The following is a 23698-nucleotide window of genomic DNA, read 5'->3' on the forward strand; positions in this document are numbered from 1 at the left end:
GTGCCTGTGTGTCCAAAAATAACCTTGTTCTTTCAGTCAGATGGAAATGGCAGTTAAATGGCAGCGCTATTTTTTCTTTGACTGTTGAGTGACAAAAAAGCACCTTTTCAATATCTATAATTTATGAAGGCATTTTGCGTTACCTGGTCCAACTCGTACTTCCTCGTTCAAGGCTGCATTTATCTGCACATTAGCATAGTGTGGCTTTAAAAGTTTCTCTGTTCTGTCAGTATTACCAGGCAGCTTGTACTTTATGCTAATTCCTCAAGCGTCCACACTGCTTTCCTGAAGTGAGATGATAAAAAAATAATGGGTGTTGGACAAGGAAAAGCCTATGCCAGAGCCTCTGGCAAATTATAGTTGAGTAAGAGAAGCACGTCCTCCCTTGAGTCGTATGTGCTGGTGGATATATATATGCAGAGAGAAGAGGAGCCAGCAAACTACTACTGCAGCTACAAAGATATATGTATTGTGTGAGAGAGTAATGATAACAGAGAATAGCAAATGTTCGACAAGCAGAGATCTTTTCTTCATCCTCTGACCTAAACTCACATCTGAAGGCACTAACAATGCTTCTAACAGAACAGAATGAGGAAAATCACATCTGAACTGAATTAAAGACACATTTTGTTATTTTGGTTTAGAGGTGTTACATATTTGCTACACTCAAACATGTTTTTGATGCAAGCTAACACATTTATGACAACTGGTAAAGCAAAAGAATAGTGTTTAATTTTTTGTTAATCTTATTAACTAAATAACTATTATTAACATATTACTACAAACACTCTTAATATAAGCACTACAGACTAAATACCTGAATAGGCTGAAAAGTCTTGCATTTCTGAATGTCATATTGAAAGACAATTCATTGAATGTGACACTGACTGTCAAATACACATGTCTATCATCTCCATGGCACATAATGGGTTTGTAGTTAAAACATGTCAGTTGACACCTCCATTTCAAAGCTCCCCGAGCCTACGCAAACACAGTACAAAGCGCCCCACTGTGTGATTTTCACATCCTTTTTAGCATCCTTAGTAGGAAAAAGCTACAATTTATCAAGATGCTACATTCACACAATTTGTTTACACTGCAGTTTATCATTATCTTCTGTGATCCTCCTGTTGTGTTTTTGGGCTCTGCATTCTGAATTTACACAGAAGTGCATAAATTAGAGCAGTCATAATGGCCGATTAGAAGTAAAAAAAGTTTTTTTTTTCTAGTAATTTTCTCCATAGGCATTGTGCAGTGAAGAGTTTTACAACTGACCTAAACTAACCAACAACATTATATCGTACTTATTGTTACAATATATACAGTGCCCTCCACAATTATTGGCACCCCTGTTTAAGATGTGGTCGTGGACTTCTAAAAATTCTCCTTTTTTTTAAACAACATAGACACCCAAATGCAAAAAAAAAGAGAAAAAATCCAACCTATTACTTTGTGTTAAACACCAAAAAAAAATCACACATTTTAGAAAAAAAAAAAACCTTATCATGCGTTCCACACAATTATTGGCATAACAATTTCGCTGAAAAATTTATATTGATTTTTTTTAAAATTTTACTTTTTCTGTAGTTGCCTAAAGTTGGTCAGCGTATCTAGGAACTTTTAATTAGTAATTCATGACCTTATAAATATGACGTGACACAGAGGCCTAATTCTCTACCCATTTGTCAACATGACAAGAGAACACTCATTCAAGTGAGGCAGATGTGTGTCGACCTTCATAAGTCCAGGCAATGGCTACAAGAAAATAGACACTCGCCTTAACTTGCCCGTATTCAGTGAATCATCTAAGAAGTTTTTAAAACAACTGGAACAGTGAACAACCAAGGCTGGAAGAGGTCCCCAAGTTTTATCTTGCCACAACGCACAGTGAGGAGGATGGGTAGAGAGAAGTAAAAAAAAGTCCTAAGCTCACTGTCACAGAATTGCATCCAAAGAGTGGCATCTTGGGGTCACAAAGTCTCCAAAACCAACCATCAGAACGCTCTCTCTACATCGAACAAGCTGTTTGGGAGGCAATGCAAGGAAAAAGCCTTTTCCTCACTAACACTCACAAAAGTAAACATCTGGAGTTTGCTAAGCGGCACTGGGGACTTCAACTGGGATCGTCTGCTTTGTCAGGATGAGACTAAGATTGAGCTTTTGGCAACAAACACTAAGTGGGGTTGGCGTTTAAAACAAAAGATGATTATGCCGAAAAGCACCTATGCCCACCGTGAAGTATGTTGGAGGATCTGTGATGCTGTGGGCCTGTTTCTCTTCCAAAGGCCCTGGGAACCTTGTTATGGGGTGCATGCAATTATGAAACGCTTTGAACTACCAGGAGATTTTAAATAAAAACCTGATGGCCTCTGCCAGAACGCTGAAGATGGGTCGTCATTGGGGTCTTTCAGCAGGATAATGATTCGCGCAAAACATGTGGCAAAATCTACACAAAAATGGTTCCGCAGTCACAAACTCAAGGTCCTCCATGGCCATCTCAGTCCCCAGACCTCACCCAATCGAAAACCGTGTGGGCGAGCTAAAGAGGAGAGTGCATAAGAGAGGACCCAGGAATTGGATGATCTAGAAAGATTGTGCAAAGAAGAATGGTCAAAGATCCCTCTCTCTGTGTTCTCCAATCTTGTGAAATGTTATATGAGGAGATTAAGTGCTGTCTTGTTGGCAAAAGGGGGTTGTACAAAGTATTAACATCAGGGGTGCCAATAATTGTGCGACACATGATTTCAAGTTTTTTTTTTTTTTTCTAAATGTGTGATTGTTTTTTACCACCAAACTAATGTACTTAAATAAAGGTTGGATTTTTTTGCATTTGGGTTCTATGTTGTTAAAAAAAAAGGAGAATTTTTAGAAGTCCATGACCACATCTTGAACAGGGGTGCCAATAATTGTGGAGGGCACTGTATATAAATATATTATATATTATTTTTATTTAATAATTTTTTTATTAAATGAAGAACATAAATAAATAAAAAAAGAAAAAAAATCTGAATTCGTTGTAGGTCCATCTTCTTGAATGGTTTGTTATAATTAAAAATCAATTTCTTTGGAAAATGAATGGGATTTTTACTTCCAGAACACTCCTGGTGATCTCTAAAGAGACAAAACAGAATTCATAGACGAGAGAGAAAGAGAAACATGTCATCTGGGTCTTCTCTCTCACCCTTACAGTGAGGTTTCAGTTTCATTTGTTATATCCAATAACAGATACAGTTTGAATTCTAATACTTCAAATCAAATTACACCTGCTAGAGAAATACACATTTTATTTTTACAATACAATAATGCTTGAGATAGTGCCTACAAAGTAATAAAGGCACATGATATGGCATTGTGAGGGGAAGGAATTCTCTGCATTTCTGTATGAACATTTCTAAAATATGATCTATATCAGAACTTTTTCTGTAAATCTCGGTGTTGTGATCATATACACTCATAGCAGTTAGGTATTTTAAGTGGTATTTTAATTGTTTCATTTTTTATTGATTTGACACAGCAGTTTATTGGAGGTCAGCATTCTGACTAAAACCATAATAAGAATGTGATGTTGATATACAGCTACTTTTGAACCATTGTCATCTTGCATGATCCTTCTGAGTTTCAGATTCAGGGTCAAACTTTTTCAGAATTTTTTGCTACAACTTTAGTTTTAGTGCAGCCAGGCCCTGATGCAGCAAAGCTGACAAATTTCATTACACGTCCCCATGCTTCACACATGAGATGAGGCTTATTTTCTCCTCAAATATAAAATATGTCATTGTTTCAGTGATGCTTTGGAACCTGGAGGAGGTCTTTGCAAACTTTCTGTGGTCATCAGCAGTAATGTTTCAAAAGAGTTAATTTTTTCTCTGTGGTGACCTCCCATGGCTCTGTTTCATACACACTGATCCATGATTCATGCAGTTTATTGTTTTGAGCTTCAACGACTCAACACTTTATAAATTCTCTGACACATGTTATGAAATAGTACATACTATATGAAAGTGAAGTGAAAGTGAAAGTGAAAGTGAAAGTGACATTCAGCCAAGTATGGTGACCCATACTCAGAATTCGTGCTCTGCATTTAACCCATCCGAAGTGCACACACACAGAGCAGTGAACAGCCATTTATGCTGCGGCGCCCGGGGAGCAGTTGGGGGTTCGATGCCTTGCTCAAGGGCACCTAAGTCATGGTATTGAAGGTGGAGAGAGAACTGTACATGCACTCCCCCCACCCACAATTCTCGGCCCGAGACTCGAACTCACAACCCTTCGATTGGGAGTCCGACTCTCTAACCATTAGGCCACGACTTCCCCCTATATATACTGTAACCTGATGACATAGATTACACATTGAATATCTGGGAAGTGTTTTGACAGATTTTAAACAGAAATTATATGATGTGAAATTAATATAAAATATTTATGATTTGCCCCACTAATTTAAGGAATTTGTCTGGGAGGCCCGTAATAATACATGAAGTATCAAATTACACAATTATTTTTATTTATTTATTTTTTATTATTATTCTGGATGCAGAAAGAAGGTTAAATACTTCTTGTGAACATATAAAACAGCTGATTGAGAAAAATATCATTTTCATCTATTTCATCCTTTTAAAAATATAAAGAACCAGGTACGGGTAAAACTTCTATATTATTGAAGTATTTATTAATATTTTGAATTATAATTTAAATGTAATTTTATTGATTTTTGTTTTATTTTTGACATTTGTATTTGTTTTTTATATTTCTATTTAGCTTAAATTGATTTTCATTTTCAGTTTTAGTTGTAAAAACCTTATACTTCTAAACTTTTTTTTAAGTTTGTTTCCATTTAAATCCATCATATTCATTTTATTCTGGCTTTATTTCAAAAAAGAAAATGATCTTTAACAGTTTTAGTTTTATTTAACAATAACAACTGTGATGATTTATAGGTTGATTGGATAAATTGTGTTTTGTCAGAATACATGTACAGTATTTTTGATTGGCTTAAATGGAGATAGATACTCTTTTTGGCATAATTACAGGGGCTACTGTTACTGAACCATGCTAACTAGAATCTAGTCAATAAGATTCTATTCTGTGATGTGAATATATTGACTGAACTTCATGCATGATGCAGCATCTCACAGACAAAATGATAAATAACTGCTGAAAACATAAACAGTTATGCTAAGTAGCTTGTGGGCTAGTAATACATTTTGCTTTCATAAATTGTGGCATCTCAGTGCTCCAAAAGCATGCTAACCTGATTTGAAGTGTGAAGCACCATGTTTCAGCTTGTGTCCAGGCATCATTGATTCGTGCGTCATCCAATCAATATCTGAAGGCATACCCTGCTTGACTGATGAATTCTTTGGAATGTATTAGTGCGTAGCCCTCAGAGGTGGTTAAATAAGTGTGATTCATCTCAGGAGCAGCCTGTGCTGTATGAGGATGTGGTCAGGACCGTGGGTGTGGGATTCTTTATTCCTTATAATGTGAAATATAAATGAGAATCAATTTCATTGAGTCAAAAGGAACATATGGGAGTCAAGTACATTTTGAGAATAATCCTCATCAATAAACACTATGCGGCATGATCTACATCAATATGAAACGTTGTTTTGTTGTTGTGTGGGAAGTTTAAGTTGGGTTGGTTCAGACTAGGCCCATCAGTTAAGTGTCACGTTTAGAGCTCATCCATTTTCCATTCTGTCCTTTTGCAACATGCACCTGTTATGTGCTTGGAGATTGATGCATGGGGAGATGTTGACACGAGGGAAGGATGTTTTGTTCTCATAATTGTTTAAGCTGTAGAACTCATTATAAACTCATAATGATAATGATATATGAATACACTGTAAAAATATGACAAGAAATGGAATTCCTTAACAGTTATAAAGTTTCACAGACTTTAGTAGCTTCGGTTTTGAACTTGCATAGAAAGCTGGCAAAAGCTGGAGTTGAATCAGTAATCAGAGAGAATATGAGATTTGCAATGTCTCAGAGGACCCAGAGCTTGCTATATGCAGCAGAAATGTGATTGAGTCATCAGCAGTCACCTGAGTGTGTGTGTGTGTGTGTGTGTGTGTGTGTGTGTGTGTGTGTGTGTGTTTGATTGACTGCTGCACATGCTTGACAGCAGTAACAATGTAGAAGCGTGAGATTTAAAGTGTCACAGCCATTTCAGGCCCCTTGCTTTCAATACTGTGGCTTGTTATACTGTCATAGGATATTAAAGAGATACTCCATCCCAAAATGAAAATTTTGTCATTATTCACTTACCCCCATGTCGTTCCAAACCCGTAAAAGCTTTGTTCGTCTTCGGAACACAATTTAAGATATTTTGGATGAAAACAGGGAGGCTTGGAGAAGTCGTGGCCTAATGGTTAGAGAGTTTGACTCCTAACCCTAAGGTTGTGGGTTCGAGTCTCGGGCCGGCAATAACACGACTGAGGGTGGCTTACAGGCTACTTACACTCTTCTGTATCAGCCGCACCACAAGGATACGTTTTTTTACGTGTATGTACGTTTTGGTTTGAAAGCAAACAGCGCATCAGCGCAACACGGCTGACACAGAATAGCGAACGCCATCTGTGTACTGCTCAGAATTGCCAAAATGGCGCTACGTTGATTTGGAGAGACACAGAGGAAAGGAATTGTTGAATAAAGTCATTATTTTTGTTTTCTTCGTGTACAAAAAGTATTCTCGTCACTTCATAAAGTTACGGTTGAATAACTGATGGCAGATGGACTATTCTGACGATGCTTTTCATACTTTCCTGGACCTTGACACTGTTATTTATTTGGCAGTCTATGGGACAGTCTCAAGTCTCCCGGTTTTCATCCAAAATATCTTAAATTGTGTTCCGAAGATGAATGAAGCTTTTATGGGTTTGGAACGACATGGGGGTAAGTGATTAATGACAAAATTTTCATTTTGGGATGGAGTAACCCTTTAAACTTCAGCTTTGAGTGTGTGCTAGAGCTCCCATTATATATTCCCTCAGCTGCACAGGACAGTTTTTCACAGTTAAAATTCATGCCGTGGCTATAAAATTGTAACCTGTGGCAAAGTTCTAGTCTACATGTTGTCAACCAGTGGAACATTATAATTGAAATGTCATGACAGACAGGGAGAAAAGCACAGCATTTCATTCTCTCTACACTGTCAGGACAGGTGGAAGGTTAATAATGACTTGGAGAACATCTATAGGAGGTAGAGCAAGTCTGATGGACACTAGATGCAAACTAGAGAGTCTCACTAGATGCAAAAGAGTCTCTCCAGTTTTAACTGCAGAGTTTGCATCTGTTAATCTGTACTGTTACACATCTGTTACACAGTGCTTCTCTACACTCAGCTGATAGATTAATACCGTGTAATGGCATTAGTAGGAGCATGAGCGGTGTGAAGAGAGTGTGGTGTGAGGTGTGGGAGGACAGCGTGCTTTACAGTCTTCATAAATATCAGGATCCCTACAAGCTGGAGAATTGAATTTCTAAGAAGTCTGTAAATTGTATGTCCAACTTTACAACTGTGTGCGTTCGGATCCAGCTCTTATAGCAGCAGCTCGTGTATATCAGAGCGTTTTTATGGGACTGCAGAAGCATCATGGGCATTAAATCTAATGGGGCCAGCTCAGATATCTGAGCCAGCTGGATTTTGAATACAACTTCCACAACAAAAACATGTGTCTTATTATATTATTATAATTAGTATATTATTATTGTAAGTAAAAAAGAGTGTTTTAAAAACTGTGAAAACAGTCATATTTGGGTCAGTTAGTCTTATTTTGGTAAGTCTTACCTTGAGTTGATAAATATGACATAAATTCAAAATTATGAAATTAAAAGTTTAAATGATGACAGTCGAATAAGATAAAAAAAAAAAACATAAGAGGAAAAGTTAAAATTATGAAACAAAAAGTCACAATTATGACATCAGAAGTCCTAATTATGATGTAAAAGACAAATTCTGACAAGTTAAAAAAAAAAAAAAACATTCTTTTTAGCTCATAATTATGACTTGGTATCTCAATTAAACTTGTTTGTCATAATTAGGACTTTTTTAATGTCACAGTTAAGTTTTACCAAAGCAGTGGCAGAAATTGGCTAGCAGAAGTGTTTTCAGTAAGTGACCCAGAATAATACTTTTATGTACGGTATAATATATATATATATACTATATATATATATATAATCATATCCAGAATAATACTTTTATGTACGGTATAATATATATATCATATGCTGCAACTAGTTATCTGTACTTAAATGGTGAAGTGAGATGACCACTATTGGTGAACTTGATGATACAAGTACCACTGGTGCCTGAAGACCCTGTTGCCTGTTGGTCCATGTGTCTTATTAATTCATGCATCTTTCTCATGCGTTTTATACCGAGCTGATTTATTCATGACTGACTTTGTCTGCTGCTCTCCTGTTCTTCAGACTGTGCGCACCATCCGCCGGCGCCGCTGTTACCCGCCGACCTGGAAGCGCTGGGTCTTTTTCCTGTTCCCTGGCACCACCATTGCCACATCAGCGGTGGCCTTATACGCCTTTGTGGAGACGGAGGAGAACTACTTCTACTCCACAGCATCTGGCACATGCTCATCGCCGGGAGCGTTGGCTTCCTTCTGCCGCCTCGTGCCAAACCTGACGTTAAAGTCACTCCCCTGAAGCGGCGGCGAGGCTGTGGCTACCAGCTCTGTGTGAACGAGCACGAGGAGATGGGACTGGTGGACCCAGCGATCATTACCATCAACAGCATATGCACCAGCTGATGATGTTTAGCAACATGGACTTTTATTTGCCTTTCTTCTTCTTCCTTTGGAATATAAAAACATGGAAAACAAAGCCAGAGAACTTACTGATGCACTGTAAATAATTTTTGACCGAAACACACACACACACACACACACACACACACACACGCATATACGTAGAAGTTTTTTGTCATTGTTATTTGAATAACTATTATCGTTAATAATATCGTTTGCATTGTTAGTATCTGGGAATGGTTTGTGTCAGTACACCGATGCACTGTTGTTAGTGCATTATTTAAACCATCTGAGCTGATTTATCTGCTGCTACTTGACAGTGACTGTAAAATTGAAAAATGTGTCATGTAATTTATTCATTGTTTTCTGGCACTCAAATGACCAAAAGTTTTATTGTGTTTCGAGGATACAAAGGAAGAATATTATCTGGATGTATCAAGGGCACCTTTTTTTTTTTTTCTAAACATCTTTTGCACTGAGACACAAAAATGTGATACTGTACATTTTTTAAATATAAGTATAGTTATCATCCAGTCACAATGTGTACATGTATAGTATAGTTGTTTTCAGTGGAATGTCTGATTGTACTTTGGATTGCATTGTATTGCCTTTGCAGCATAACTGATTGTCGATTTATAGATGGTTTAGGAAAGTGTCCATTGCCAAGACCAGGTTTTAATATGAAACCTCAGATAAATAACCTCATATTTCCTGTTGTATTTACCTAGCGAGGATCAGAGGGAGACATTTTAAAGCAAAAGCTAATGATAAAGCAAATAAACGTTTTATTTTTTCGGTATCAAATCGGATTCTTTATTTGGTTCTATGTAAAAGTAATGTGTTATTTCTTGAAATTGGCACAGTGTGTTCTTCCTCCGATATGTTGAAGAAACCGCAAGTAGGGGCCTCTGGGAATCAAAACCCCATTTTTAAATAAATAATTTTCTCCTAAATTCATATCATGACATCATCCTCTGTATGTCAGTTGTTATGAGGATGCTTATAAGGACATTTACCTTTGGCCTGTAGGATGTTTCCATCTGCATTAATGTAATGACTACACTAGCTCTGTGCCCTGCATATGTGTTTTCATATCACTCATCAGTCCTAACATTGAGCTTAAAGAATGTTTTTCAGTCTTGATGTCAGACAATGATACAATATCCATCTATTATATCTGCCTTTGACTAGGGATGAATCATGTGTCATGCTACTTGTTAATGAATACTTCTCATCGTACACAGAAGTGAACATTTGTGCAATTTACTGAACCAAAGGAACCACTTTTAATTGAAAGTACATCCAGTGATTCTGCCTAAAATTAAAACATAGATATCATTATCCTAATACAGGCAAAGTTACTGTAAAGAAAATATTATTTATGGCCGGTCATGACTTTTAATCACTCAGAAACAAACAACAGGGTTTGGGGTTGATATTATTATTATTTTTTTTTATGTTTTCAAAGAAGTCTTTCGTGCTCACCAAGGCTGTATTTATATGCAGTCTAATTGTGAAATATTATTAAAATATAAAATAGCCCTTTTCTATTTTAGTATATTTTAAAATGTCATTTATTCCTGTGACGGCAAAGCTGAATTTTCAGCAGCCATTACTTCCGTCTTTAATGTCACATGATCTTTTAGAAATCGTTCTAACTTGCTGACTGTGCTCAAGAAACATTTCTTATTATCAATGTTATAAATGGCTGGTGCTGAATATTTTTTGTGGAAACAGTGAGACATTCACGAAAGACTGGGGAAAGACTGGGGAAGTCGTGGCCTAATGGTTAGAGAGTCGGACTCCCAATCGAAGGGTTGTGAGGTTGAGTCTCCGGCCAGCAGGAATTGTGGGTGGGGGGAGTGCATGTACAGTTTTCTCTCCACCTTCAATACCATGACTTAGGTGCCCTTGAGCAAGGCATCGAACCCCCAACTGCTCCCCGGGGCGCCGCAGCATAAAAATGGCTGCCCACTGCTCCGGGTGTGTGTTCACAGTGTGTGTGTGTTCACTGCTCTGTGTGTGTGCACTTCGGATGGGTTAAATGCAGAGCACGAATTCTGAGTATGGGTCACCATACTTGGCTGAATGTCACGTCACGTCACTTCACAGGATTCGTTGAAGAATAGAAGGTTTAAAAGAACATTAATCTGAAAAAGAAATTTGTTTAAACAATGTAATGTCTTTGCTGTCACTTTTGAACAATTGTATATCCTTGCTAAATAAAAGTATTAATTTCTTTCCAAAAAATAAAATAAAAAATAACTAAAACAATAATAATAATAAATTAATTAATTAAAATAACCCAAACCTTTGAAGAGGTGTACTTAAAATAGTTTTTGCAATAATCAATTTTACTAAACCCTAGTGCACTCATTGTGTGTGTGTATATATATATATATATATATATAATATATATATATATATATAATATATATATATATATATATATATATATATATATATATATAATATATAATATATATGTATATGCTATATATATATATATATATATGTATAGATATATATATATATATATATATATATATATATTATATATATGTATATATATGTATATATATATATAATATATATATATATATGTATATATATATATGTATATATATATATATATATATGTATATATATATATATATATATGTATATATATGTATATATATATATATATATATATATATATATATGTATATATATGTATATATATATATATATATATATATGTATATATATATATATATATATCAAATTAGAGACAACAAATCAAGTCCTCTATAAACTTGATCTTTTTTTGTGATTTAGCGGTTTGTGTCGATATGCAGCTTTTTGCCAGTGGGCACTATGCTCATTTCTCCTCACACAACACATTTGCTAAGGCTCTGTCATGGGTTGGAGCAATCTTTTGCAATTTTTCTAGTCAAAATGGCAATGGATGAGAGATGTCACGCTGAGATGGGGGATGCGGTGAGATTGGCTGTGGTTTCTAGATGGCGAGTAGGTTAACTGAGTTAATGAAAACCATTTATTTCACTCATTTAAAATCATTTTCGATTCACAAAATGGCCTTTAACTGTGCCACAATTTGCAGTGAAATTAGAACATGGTATTAAAATCATGATCTAATCCATGCGCTTTCAGTAAATGTCTGAGTGTCTGTATTGCAAAGGAAGTGGCTCAGCAGGAGTCTGGACTGACAGCAGCCTGGACGCAGCATTGCAAATGGGAGGAGCAGCGTAACATGTTTTAATTAAGATAAGCATATAAATGTGTTTGCAGCCACTGAGGGCAGAATGACAGCACATGAATTATTCCAATGAATGAGCAACACTTAAGCCTGACACCCACTCATGAAGACACATGAAGTATAGTGGTTGAACAGGAAACATGACTAACATTCTGGAAAAACAGGAAAGCAGTTTAATACAATCAATTCAAGACATACAGTAGGAATAAAGTCATTTTAAATGTTTCACCAGTGAAACATTAAATGTTCATTGTTTCATTAAATCAGTGTTTCTATTCATAATTTTATTGTGATTCAAGTCTTGCATTTTTGGCATCAGTGCATTTGATAGGTTTCCCTCATATTTTGTGCGTTCCACACCTTGTGTGCTGTTATTTCAGTAGTAATGCTAAAGAAAGTAGTGGTTTTAGCAGACATTAAAATCTAAAGTCTACAATTCCCCTTCTGTCATCAAACGGAATTGCAAAAATGATGATGCAACAAAAAATGATTCTAACAGGTTTCCTGACACTCCCCTTACTGGTTGAATGAACTGATGGTCCTGCCCAAATCTAATCACACTAGTTGAGTCAGTAGTGTTGCTGGTGATGGGCTGGTTGGGATGTGGAAACTGTCTTACAGGTGACACAACTGTATAATGTGCTGTTCTAGGAAAAGTGTTTTAAATCAGAAAATGTACACACTCCAGCTTTAAGCAATAATGCAAGATTCTGAAACAAAAAAAGTTTTGATGTATTCTTCCCATAATTCCTGGCTTCATAACGCAAAGAATGAGGGGAACAGCAAAATAACTTCAATAAAAAAAAACTAACAGTGCAGCAAATCTGCACAATGAAGACTGACCACCAGATTATTTTTACAATCACAAAATCAGCTTTAGCAGCAGTGAGATATTTTGCATCGGCACAAAATATTCACCAACTGTACTTAGTACAAAACAGATCTTTAAAAAACAACACACTGTCAGCGCAATTTGTAACTATTTTTTAACCGAATTGGTGGTGAACTTCATACAATATTATTCATGATTTGTGGTGGACCTTTTTTCCCCTAAAAATCATACATTTCCATATGATTCACATTGTATGAATTCATACAAAACTGCAGCCACATAAAATAGTCACGTTTTCTCATGAGATTCTTACAAACAACAAAAGAATTAAGCTTTTTGTCCCACAAATCATAAATATCTCACATGAATTCATCTAAATAATCACATAATTCTGACATCAGCAAGTCCAGAAGCAAATAACCTTCAAATACGCATACTAGTCAAGCATTAAAAAATGTATAAAACTACATAAAAATATCTGTAGGTGTTTGTTGGTAACTGATCTTTTCAAAACAATTTTATAAAGCGGCAGTCCTTCGCTCATCAGGTTTATCAAATCGATTAACCTGTTACGGTCTGTGCGTATTGCATAGGCTATGATTCACAAGATTAAACAAAAGACATCTCAGAAAGGCATTTGAGAAAAAGCCACTTCTAGAAAGGGAGAGAATATTTAGGGAAATAACTTGCTTGTGTAAAAAAAAAAAAACTACGTCTTTTAAATCACCAGGAAACATTTTTTAGCACAAACAAAAATTACATTCATATAGATGTCCTTCCCAGTATTGTGAGGCTGAACATAACGTAAGTCATGTGGGGTATGAGTGCAATGCTCTTAAAGTGCATAAAATATCATTTTTACATGATATGTCACTACTGTCCAGATCTCTCTCTCTTTTTTTTTTTTGCATTAGTATCCATCAGCATGGACCTCAGTAGCAGGGGCTCCATAGGCTCCTACATGTTCTGCTCTCAGTTGCATCAGGATGGACAGAAAGCAATCTGAACATTCTCCCACCTCCCGTACAGGGCCATCTCCCTCTGAAAGCAACCGGAAGACAACAGAGCTGTTTGTGACACTAGAAATACAGCCAGACAGAGACCCAGCACCCCCCTGCTCTATGTGGAGCAGAGGGCTGCTCGCAGCCTCATAAGCAGACAGTCCAACGTCAGCCAGGTTTCTCAACATAACCACAGAATGAAGCAGGGCAGAAAGCCCTCCGGTCACAGCCACAAACTGCTTCTCCTCAGGATCATCCGCACCATCTTCAGTTATATTTAGCACTAGAGGAAAACTAAAATAAGGCTCCTGAGTGATGTCTGAGGTAAAGTCATTGAGAATCACTCCGCTACTTGGTAAGTATTGCCCAGATCCCCATGTGCTGTTGAGCGAGGTGGAAATTACTATGAAATTGCCGAGACTATCGAGGACTCCTACATGACTGCTTGTGGTATTTAATGTGAATATCTCTCTCTGACTTGTGTTGAAGAATTCATTCGCCAAATTTAGGAGGGCATTATAAGAGCCAAAGGCATTACCGAGATCTCCGTGGCTCGGAAAAGTGAGATTTTGCTCTCGGACTCTATCTAATATGTTGGATACCATTCCACCTGTGAGCTGGTAGGGGGGTGAGAGAATGCTGTATTTCTCCTCTGCCATGATAAGGGGCTCATTGATTTCTCCGCTGCCGGCCTGAGTGGCAGCAAGGAAAGCTGGTCTCTCTGCTTCAGAAATGTCTTGAGCCAATTTTACGGCCAGGTTTTCCAGGAAATGGGAGCTATTTAGGCTGACGCTCAGTAAAAGGTTTGATAGATTCCTGTTGGTGACACGCTCGCCCTCTGATTTCACACGGCCGGCCGTATCGCAGAACAGATCACACAGTCCTGACTGGAGTATTTTGTCCTTGTGGGTTTCTAAAGCCCTGGAGAGGATTCCATCGATAAGGAAACCCTCTTTAGCGACTTTCGTGGCGCCCTCAAAAAGTCGACTCCATTCTAAATGCCCGTAGTTGGAATGCAGCAGTTGAAGGCCCTGCAATAATGAGGGAGCACCATATGTAGGCAGCTTCTGAGAGGTGTCATGTATCGCTTTAAATGATCTTGTAGTGTGATTGTACAAAATTGCAGAAAACACTCCACCTTGAAGAAAAGGAAGGAAGCATGAATGAATCATGAATCAATTTATGCTTTTAGCAACCTTCTCAAAGGCAAATGCGGTGCTAATTAGTTGTAGATATTAACAACAAACATTATGCATTTGAGAGTCTAAACTGCTCAAATTATTTTTTATATCACTAATGGGCTTTTGCCATGCATAATTTCTACCATAACTCTTCATAAACATTATTCTACAGCTAAAGCTTTTAAACCGCTTGTTAAAACCCTCTGAAATGCATAACACTTCAACAAAACTTGCTCATGGTATTTTTAGAGAATGACACTGAATATTGGAAGTTAAACATTAAAACCACAGATTTCAGAAAATTACATCATGCTTCAGAAAGGCTAAAAAACATTATGAATCTCAAAATCAATGATGAATGTTAATAACACTGGCAGTGTTGTAGTCGAGACCAAGTCATTCAAATTCAAGTCAAGACCAAGACCAGAAGAGGATCATGTTTGAGTCAAGTCCAAGACCATATTTTCATGGTCTTGTCATGGACTTATGACATAGACTTGACAATTTTTGGTCTCAGTCTTGGCTCGAACTCCAACTAGCTGCATTTGACTGCAGCACTGAGAACTGTTCTTCTTGTTTTAACCAACCTGTGGCACTGAAACATTTTATTTGTAGAAGTCAAGTGATGAAAAGTGCCTGATACTGACCTAATCCAGCAGTGTGTGGATGAACAACTCCTAGGCAGAGTAAAGCAGCAATCCCTGCATCAACCACATTCCCTCTCTCCTGAAGAAGCTCCTTACCAATACTGGAGCAGTTTGCTATAAAAAAGAAATCACACAGGAGACATTAAAATATGTTTGATACATATTTACGGATTTGGTTTGTATAATAATAATTAATGAAAGGAGTCTTGCCTGAGTCTGTGATGATAGCAGCATTGTGGTACAGTGATTGACTGTGCTCATGAGTGTGACTATCATGATTATGATCATGAGCATGATCATCATGATTATGATCATGAGCATGATCATCATGATGATCAAGAGCATGATCATGATCTTGTCCGTCTTCGTGGTTGTGGTCATGGTCATCATGGTCACCATCGTGGTGGTGTTCGTGCTGGTCGTTCTCTTCATCCTCAGAAGTCTTGTGTGTCTTGTTAGCCTCTTGATGATTTAACAGGTCCTGACGCTGCTCAACTCCAGGCCAATAGCCATTCCACTCATAGATCATAAATCCAAAAACAATTCCCAGCAGAATCACAGCCACTGTGACCCTGACACAGGTGTCTCTTTTTCTTGTCCTTCTTTGCTGAACGATGAGTCTGGAGGGGCGGAATTTACAAAGCACAAATATAAAGGAATCAGTCTTAGTATTTCGCCAGTCGTCTTATCACTTTACTCTGGTAGCTGATAACAAGAATACAACGCACAACTGGACAACAAATAGTTCACTCAAAAGTAAAAATTCGGTTAATGTTGTTCATATCTCATTCATGTGCCCGTGTTCAGATGCACACAAAAATAAGCAGCATTTGCTATCACTTCTTCAATCTGAATGCAGATTCAAATTGCAAAAAAAAAAGCAAAAGATGGCAGAGGGTCATGTTGATACATTATCCCCCCACCACCCCACACACACTCACATTCACATACTCACTCACTCCTGTCCCATACACTTTTTTAAAGTTACGCCACTGAGTTTAGCACCCAAATGCATCATGAATATGTGGCCAGTTGCATAAACTTCTTAGACTAGTCTTATAAGTTAGTCATCCAATTTTTTCTTCAAGACTGGTATAACTTCTTAAATTTGGTTACATATTGGTCTAATTTGAATCTGAAAACTATTGATTAACACTTGGCTAACTGCAAGAAACTAGTCAAACTAGTTTGTAAAGACACATTCTTGACATTGTGACTTTATGCAACTGGCCCCTGGTTTGACTTGAACGCTGCGCAGACCGAGCGTTGTATGACTTCAAAGTACCGCGAGAGCGATTCGAAAGCATAAGGGGCGTCTGATGTCATTTTGATGTCATACAACGATCGGTCTGCGCAGCGCAATCAAAGCCAAAGCCTGAATATTTTAGGCAATACAGAAATCCTGGTCAGGACATGTGGAAAAGGGCACGTATGGTCACCCTAGATGAAAATCATTTAAATCATTATTTATTATATTAGTAAAGGAAATCGATCACAACTCTTCACTGGCAAGAATATCTATAAACGGCATATCATTGAGAACATTTATATCGGAACACATGTAGAATGCTAGCGACGCGACGCGGCAAAACCTGAAAGATCCCATTACATTCAAGTGTGTGTGCACTGCAGGCGGTGTTCTCGCGTCGCGTCTTTAGCAGGGTCTTGAGCACCTGTTGTCGCGCCAACATCACTAAGCAGCCACAACATAAGAGCAAATGCACTTAACATTAAAGCAGATTGTTTTGAAATGACAATTAACTTGCGCGACAGACGTAAAGCTAATTTTACTTTCATTTTGTCACTTACGAGTGGAAATCTATCGTAATTTCGTCATCCTCATCTTCAGTGCAATCGTTTCCATCTTGCACGTCGTTTGCAAGTACTTTATATTTAACAGTGCTCTGCACCATTTTCCCCGTGTGCATTTCGGCTGTGTCGTTAAAATACTGAATCCAGTAACCTAGAAATCTCCTACTTCCTGTTTTTCCTGACAGTCAGGCCAGGTAGAAACTGCACAAAAACGACTGATGGGCGTGAACGTCAAATCCATTGTGTTTCAAGACACATTTGTTTCACCAAAATGTGGTTGTGGCTAGAAAGGATAAACCAAAAAAAAAAAAAAAAAAACGGAAGCTAACAATAAATTAAATTTTCTACCTATTAGATTGTGTTTTATCAACGTCTACATACCCAAACCCTAAAATTACCCCTTACAATAATGCAAAAATAGTTATTGTTGTACAGTGTGAGAACAATATATACCCATAGGCGCATGCCCAGTAGTTTTTGCTGTATGACAAATAACCTTTACCCCAAAATGTGTCTATTCAAACTATGTACAGTGCACAATTAAAAATATATATATATATATATATATATATATATATATATATATATATATATATATATATATATATATATATATATATATATATATATTACACGATAAATGAATAAAGGCAAATGACCTTCAGAAATAAAACCACAAGGAGAAATATTCACTGGAGTACAGCATGTGACAACTAACACCTTATTTCTACTCAAACAGTAGTAAAGGCACATACATTAAAAAAAAAAAAAAAACCTTTGAAGATGTTTTATGAAAGTCAGAGGTGTCCACAAAGGCTCAGGCTCAGGGTGAAGCAGTGGGGCTGGTCTGTGCCGATTCTCAATGTTCCAGTGACCTGGAAACAAGCTGAGAGCATAAGCCTCAATATTCCTTTCAAAGTAGCCTGTGACTCCAAGTCTCCATCTTCAAGGGAATCATGGTGCACTGCTTCCCATCTTATTTACTTTTTGACATTTACTGGAAGGTTTTCAAACATGCAGAGTCTAATTGAATATAAAATTCCTGCAGAGATGGTGAGAACCACTGTCATATACAGGGAGAGATTGAGAATCTCAGCAATACTGACCGGTTTAAATGTCACTCATGTGGCTATGACTTTATCTGTTTATACGCTCTATTCTCTGGGTATCACTTGCCCTGTTCTATTCCACATGTAGCTACAGCAGTATTCAAATACACCTTTATATAGCCCTGAATGTCAGCACATTAGAAGACTGGAAAAATGAAGAAGAAGTTCCATGGAGTACAATCTCTTTGATCAATTTTATGTGTGTTTGAATAGACTCTGAAGCTAGGTGATTTGTAAGATATACTGTCTGGCAGCGGTTCCTTTGTGAGGTTTGTTTTACATTGCCTGGTGCTTCTTTTTTTTTTTTTTTTTTTTTAAGAAACATTCCATTATTATTCCTGTGGAGGGGTTTTAGGAGATCTGAATCTTTATACATTAGGCACAAATAAGACAAAGCTATTGTCAACAAATTAAATTAAACTTTCTCATTCGTATTTGTTCATTTGAAACAAATGTTCCAATATTGTGAACATGAAGTTTGTTTGCATATCATTAATATTCTGCAAAACATAAGAATTGCATGAAGCTGATAATGTCTTTTACAGGACACAGAAGTATGCTGTGCTGTACACACACACATATATTCTAAGTATATAATATTGTATATAGTATGTATGTATATTTTGTGATTGTCTTGCCATGGGCTTACATTTTAGCATAGCCAATATTTTATTATATTCCTTTTGCTATAAGGCTGCATTATAAATTAACTGAATATCAACAGAAAACCTAAAGGTACGGTTGTAATATGAGTCCCAAGAATGAGGATCTAAATGCAGCATTTACTTAAAACCACAAGAATCCAGGAACAAGAAAGCACGAGAAAGAACTAATCACCAACAGCCAGAATGGGACATGACAAAAGAATAAAATGCACTAAATGCACAAGACAACCTAAGAAAAACTGATGATGAAACAAAATGAATTTCTGGGGTGTAAATGAATGAGGGCAAAATGAACAAAGACATCACTAGAACAAGCACACTAAACTCTAAAATAACAGATATTTAAAGAAACAGAATCAAAGATGCCTGAAAACAAAGAAACAATGCCCATCAAGCATGTGATAGCAGCATGAATTCCAAACCTATGACAGAAACATTTGCAAATATCACCTGTCTATGATAAAGTAGTTTATAGTTGTATTTCATGAGTTAAATGAAGGCAGGAAGAAAAGGCATGAGGGGAATGAATGTGGATCTAATAATAAATAGGCTACTGTCAGTTTTTCTAATTGCTTTTGGTCCTTGAAGTCAGGATTCTGTATCCCCTTTTAATTGGATAGACTTCAAGGCCTCTTCAGCAGTTTATCATATCATAACCCATGGACAGCCCAGAACGGCCTGTTTAAACCCAGCTGATTTGACCTGCTGTTCCTCCTAAAGCTTTGTTTGGATGCATATGGTAACTACTAGAATGTTACCAAATTCAGCAGTGGCCCAAATATAGTGGGCCATTCTGAGCAGGGATGGAGTATGGGTTATGTCCTAGATTTTTTTTTTTTTTTCTTTCTTTTTTCAATCGGGCACCTGTGTTTTCAGTTTAAGCACATTTGTTAAGTGCTGATATAGTCCAACCTTCTTTTGCAGAGTAAATTTATTCTGAAACTGCCTTTCTCATAGAGTCACTAAGAAAATGTCAAGCCTCCCTGTAGAATACCAAAGAAGATTGACCCATTCAGGTCACATACAGTATTTATCATATTCTTTCACAAGCTACAACACAATAATCCACACACTCCATTATACATAGACTTATCAGTTCACAGACAATTTGACATTTTCACTAAAGCAAATCACATAAATAAAACATTTTTTTTTTTTTAAAGTTTTCCCATTTACTGTTTGGACATCTCACAGAAAGAACTCCTCCACCTCCTTCTTACCATGTATGGTCTTGCTATCTGCAGTTAAACTGCAGGAGGATCTCTTTTGTAAGTGCAGTTATGAGTCCATGAGACTGTGGTGCCCATTATGAACTGAGGTGGTGCCTAAGTCAGAGGCAGATGGTTTTGAATGATGACTGAAGCAATTATCTTTTTGGATATTTCCATATTTTATAAAGAATCCAATCTCAAATGTATTTCAACCCAACTGATCATTACACCTGTCACAAAGATTAGGTTTTGTATAATCCCACTCCAGAACTAATTGTAAGCTTTAGAATCAGATTGTGCAGACCTCGAAGTAGTAGTTAATCACCTTTCATTCTGCAGCTATCAAGATTTCCTTAGAGAGTCGTTCAATTTCAGTTCAAGTTTTATTTGGGGAAAGTTCTTTGTCTCAAAGCAATTACTAAATCACACAGACTTGTCTATCAAACTTACTTAGCAATGCAAATTTTTAACCGGTTCCCCTTAAGGGTAAACAAGCCTTAATAGTAATTTATTGTTGTTTGGATGTTTATTGGTGTTTTTTAGTTGAAAGAGAAAGTTTTTGTACCATTTCAGTAAGAAATAAGATGGCATCATGGGTTAGAGCCCAATAAGAAGCTGATTTTATTGGATGGGAAATATGCTGAAGGATATTGATAAAGTCACCTTGCCCACACCCTAGCAAAAGAGCACCATAATTAACTTCATGACACATCATGTAGCTGTTGAGCATGTCTCATAGCTGTATGCAATGAAATCAATATTTCTATCCAGGTCTTCACTGCACTTATTTTCATACTTCATTGACCTTCCTATTGATTCTTAAACTATTTACCTCCACAAGCAACACATGTGTATCCACCATAAGAACAAACAGTGCCATCTAAACTAGATTAAAAAAAAAAAGTCAAATAGAAAATGGGAATAAAATATTGAGAGTTAGCACACACCACTGAGACTGCCCACTGAAACAATTTGTAATGATTCTCCTAGCGAACAGACTATTAACAATTAATGCACAATCAGTGTGGATGATGCATTGAATATACAGTGTATAACTCTGCACAATCTAGACTACTGTTGTTCCAAATTACTGTGAATTACCTATGGCTGATTCACAGCCGTAACAATTTTATTGGCAGCTACTTTCTTTGTATTTGCCAGTGGAAATAGTTCCAAATAAAGCCAATACTGAATCAACAGCTGAGCATCTCAGAACAACTCACAACAGTGGCTTTTTGAACGAATCAGTGTATTTAAAAGAATTGGTTGCTCTGGTTGTAAATCATAATCAGAATCGATGAAGAACTCCACATTGTGACTGAGTGCAGTGTGTCCGAAGATTCATCGGCCAATATTGCCACAAAGTGTCCTGGCACATGTTGGGCAAACCTGTGGATACGTCATGGTGCATGAATGAATAAATGTCTCACTCATAATTGTTTAATTCCTGAATGAATCAGTGTATTTGAACAAAATAGTTGAGTCAATGAATCAATGACTCACTCATAATTGACTTGTTCTTGAATGATTCAGTGTTTTTGAGCTAATCAGCAGGGGTGCACATAAGTGATCCGCAGGTCCACATGCGCGACCAAAATAAGAAATTCACTGTGTTAATAAGTTCAGAGCGCGCGTTTGCGTACCGACATGGTTTACAGCTGTTAATGCACAATCACCATTTTAGATCGAGAAAGTGTACTAAGATTTCTATTCAAACTAAAAGCATATATCTAGGCTACCCGCTACCGTTTTCAAATCACAATGCAAAACTGTGACATTTCATTCACTGACGCTCTACAGTCGTCAGCGCTAAACCCGGAAGTGCATATACTTACTTGCCGGCAACCTGCCAAAATAAAAGCTTGCTGATTTTAAGTTTGAAAATGATGAAAGTTCAAATTAAAATAATAAAAATAATAATAAAAATATTAGCATTTTATTTTTAAGCTTACTATAAAATAATTGTATTTGTATTTAATGCTCCCATTTTGTTTTAAAATAAAATAGTATTATCACACTTTTATTATTTAGTTTATTTTTATATATATATTTATATATTTTATATATATATATATATATATATATATATATATATATATATATATATATATATATATATATATATATATATATATATATATATATATACAGTGGGTACGGAAAGTATTCAGACCCCCTTAAATTTTTCACTCTTTGTTATATTGCAGCCAATTGCTAAAATAATTTAAGTTAATTTTTTCCTCATTAATGTTCACGCAGCACCCCATATTGACAGAAAAACACAGAATTGTTGACATTTTTGCAGATTTATTAAAAAAGAAAAACTGAAATATCACATGGTCCTAAGTATTCAGACCCTTTGCTGTGACACTCATATATTTAACTCAGGTGTTGTCCATTTCTTCTGATCATCCTTGAGATGGTTCTACACCTTCATTTGAGTCCAGCTGTGTTTGATTATACTGATTGGACTTGATTAGGAAAGCCACACACCTGTCTATATAAGACCTTACAGCTCACAGTGCATGTCAGAGCAAATGAGAATCATGAGGTCAAAGGAACTGCCTGAAGAGCTCAGAGACAGAATTGTGGCAAGGCACAGATCTGGCCAAGGTTAAAAAAGGTTCCTAAGAACACAGTGGCCTCCATAATCCTTAAATGGAAGACGTTTGGGATGACCAGAACCCTTCCTAGAGCTATCGGGGGAGAAGAGCCTTGGTGAGAGAGGTAAAGAAGAACCCAAAGATCACTGTGGCTGAGCTCCAGAGATGCAGTCGGGAGATTGGAGAAAGTTGTAGAAAGTCAACCATCACTGCAGCCCTCCATCAGTCAGGGCTTTATGGCAGAGTGGCCCGACGGAAGCCTCTCCTCAGTGCAAGACACATAAAAGCCCACGGAGTTTGCTAAAAAACACCTGAAGGACTCCAAGATGGTGAGAAATAAGATTCTCTGATCTGATGAGACCAAGATAGAAGTTTTTGGCCTTAATTCTAAGCGGTATGTGTGGAGAAAACCAGGCACTGCTCATCACCTGTCCAGAGGATCCCCAAATCCAGGTGTGAAAAACTTGTTGCATCTTTCCCAAAAAGACTCATGGCTGTATTAAATCAAAAGGGTGCTTCTACTAAATACTGAGCAAAGGGTCTGAATACTTAGGACCATGTGCTATTTCAGTTTTTCTTTTTTAATAAATGTGCAAAAATGTCAACA

The 23698-nt window shown here is 36.8% G+C and overlaps 2 protein-coding genes across 2 annotated transcripts in view; one reads left to right on the forward strand and one right to left on the reverse strand.

Annotated features, from left to right (window-relative positions):
- Positions 1 to 9227, forward strand: part of LOC109076513 (transmembrane protein 8B-like) — a 117586-nt gene extending 108359 nt beyond the window's left edge. The window contains 2 exon segments of the mRNA XM_042757326.1: positions 8437 to 8575; positions 8578 to 9227. Coding sequence (XP_042613260.1) covers positions 8437 to 8575; positions 8578 to 8771 — 333 coding nt within the window. The 3' untranslated portion in view covers positions 8772 to 9227.
- A 2953-nt stretch (positions 9228 to 12180) lies between these two features.
- On the reverse strand, positions 12181 to 17709 carry LOC109063286 (glutathione hydrolase 6-like). Its single transcript, XM_019080366.2, has 4 exons — positions 17501 to 17709; positions 15902 to 16311; positions 15692 to 15805; positions 12181 to 15001 (listed from the first exon to the last, which is right to left on the reverse strand). The coding sequence occupies exons 1-4, from the start codon at positions 17617 to 17619 to the stop codon at positions 13773 to 13775; spliced, it is 1872 nt and encodes a 623-aa protein (XP_018935911.1). The 5' UTR covers positions 17620 to 17709; the 3' UTR covers positions 12181 to 13772.
- Positions 17710 to 23698: the final 5989 nt, after the last annotated feature.

The sequence above is a fragment of the Cyprinus carpio genome, chromosome A5 (genome assembly GCF_018340385.1).
Source record: "Cyprinus carpio isolate SPL01 chromosome A5, ASM1834038v1, whole genome shotgun sequence".
In the NCBI taxonomy this organism is placed as follows: domain Eukaryota; kingdom Metazoa; phylum Chordata; class Actinopteri; order Cypriniformes; family Cyprinidae; genus Cyprinus; species Cyprinus carpio.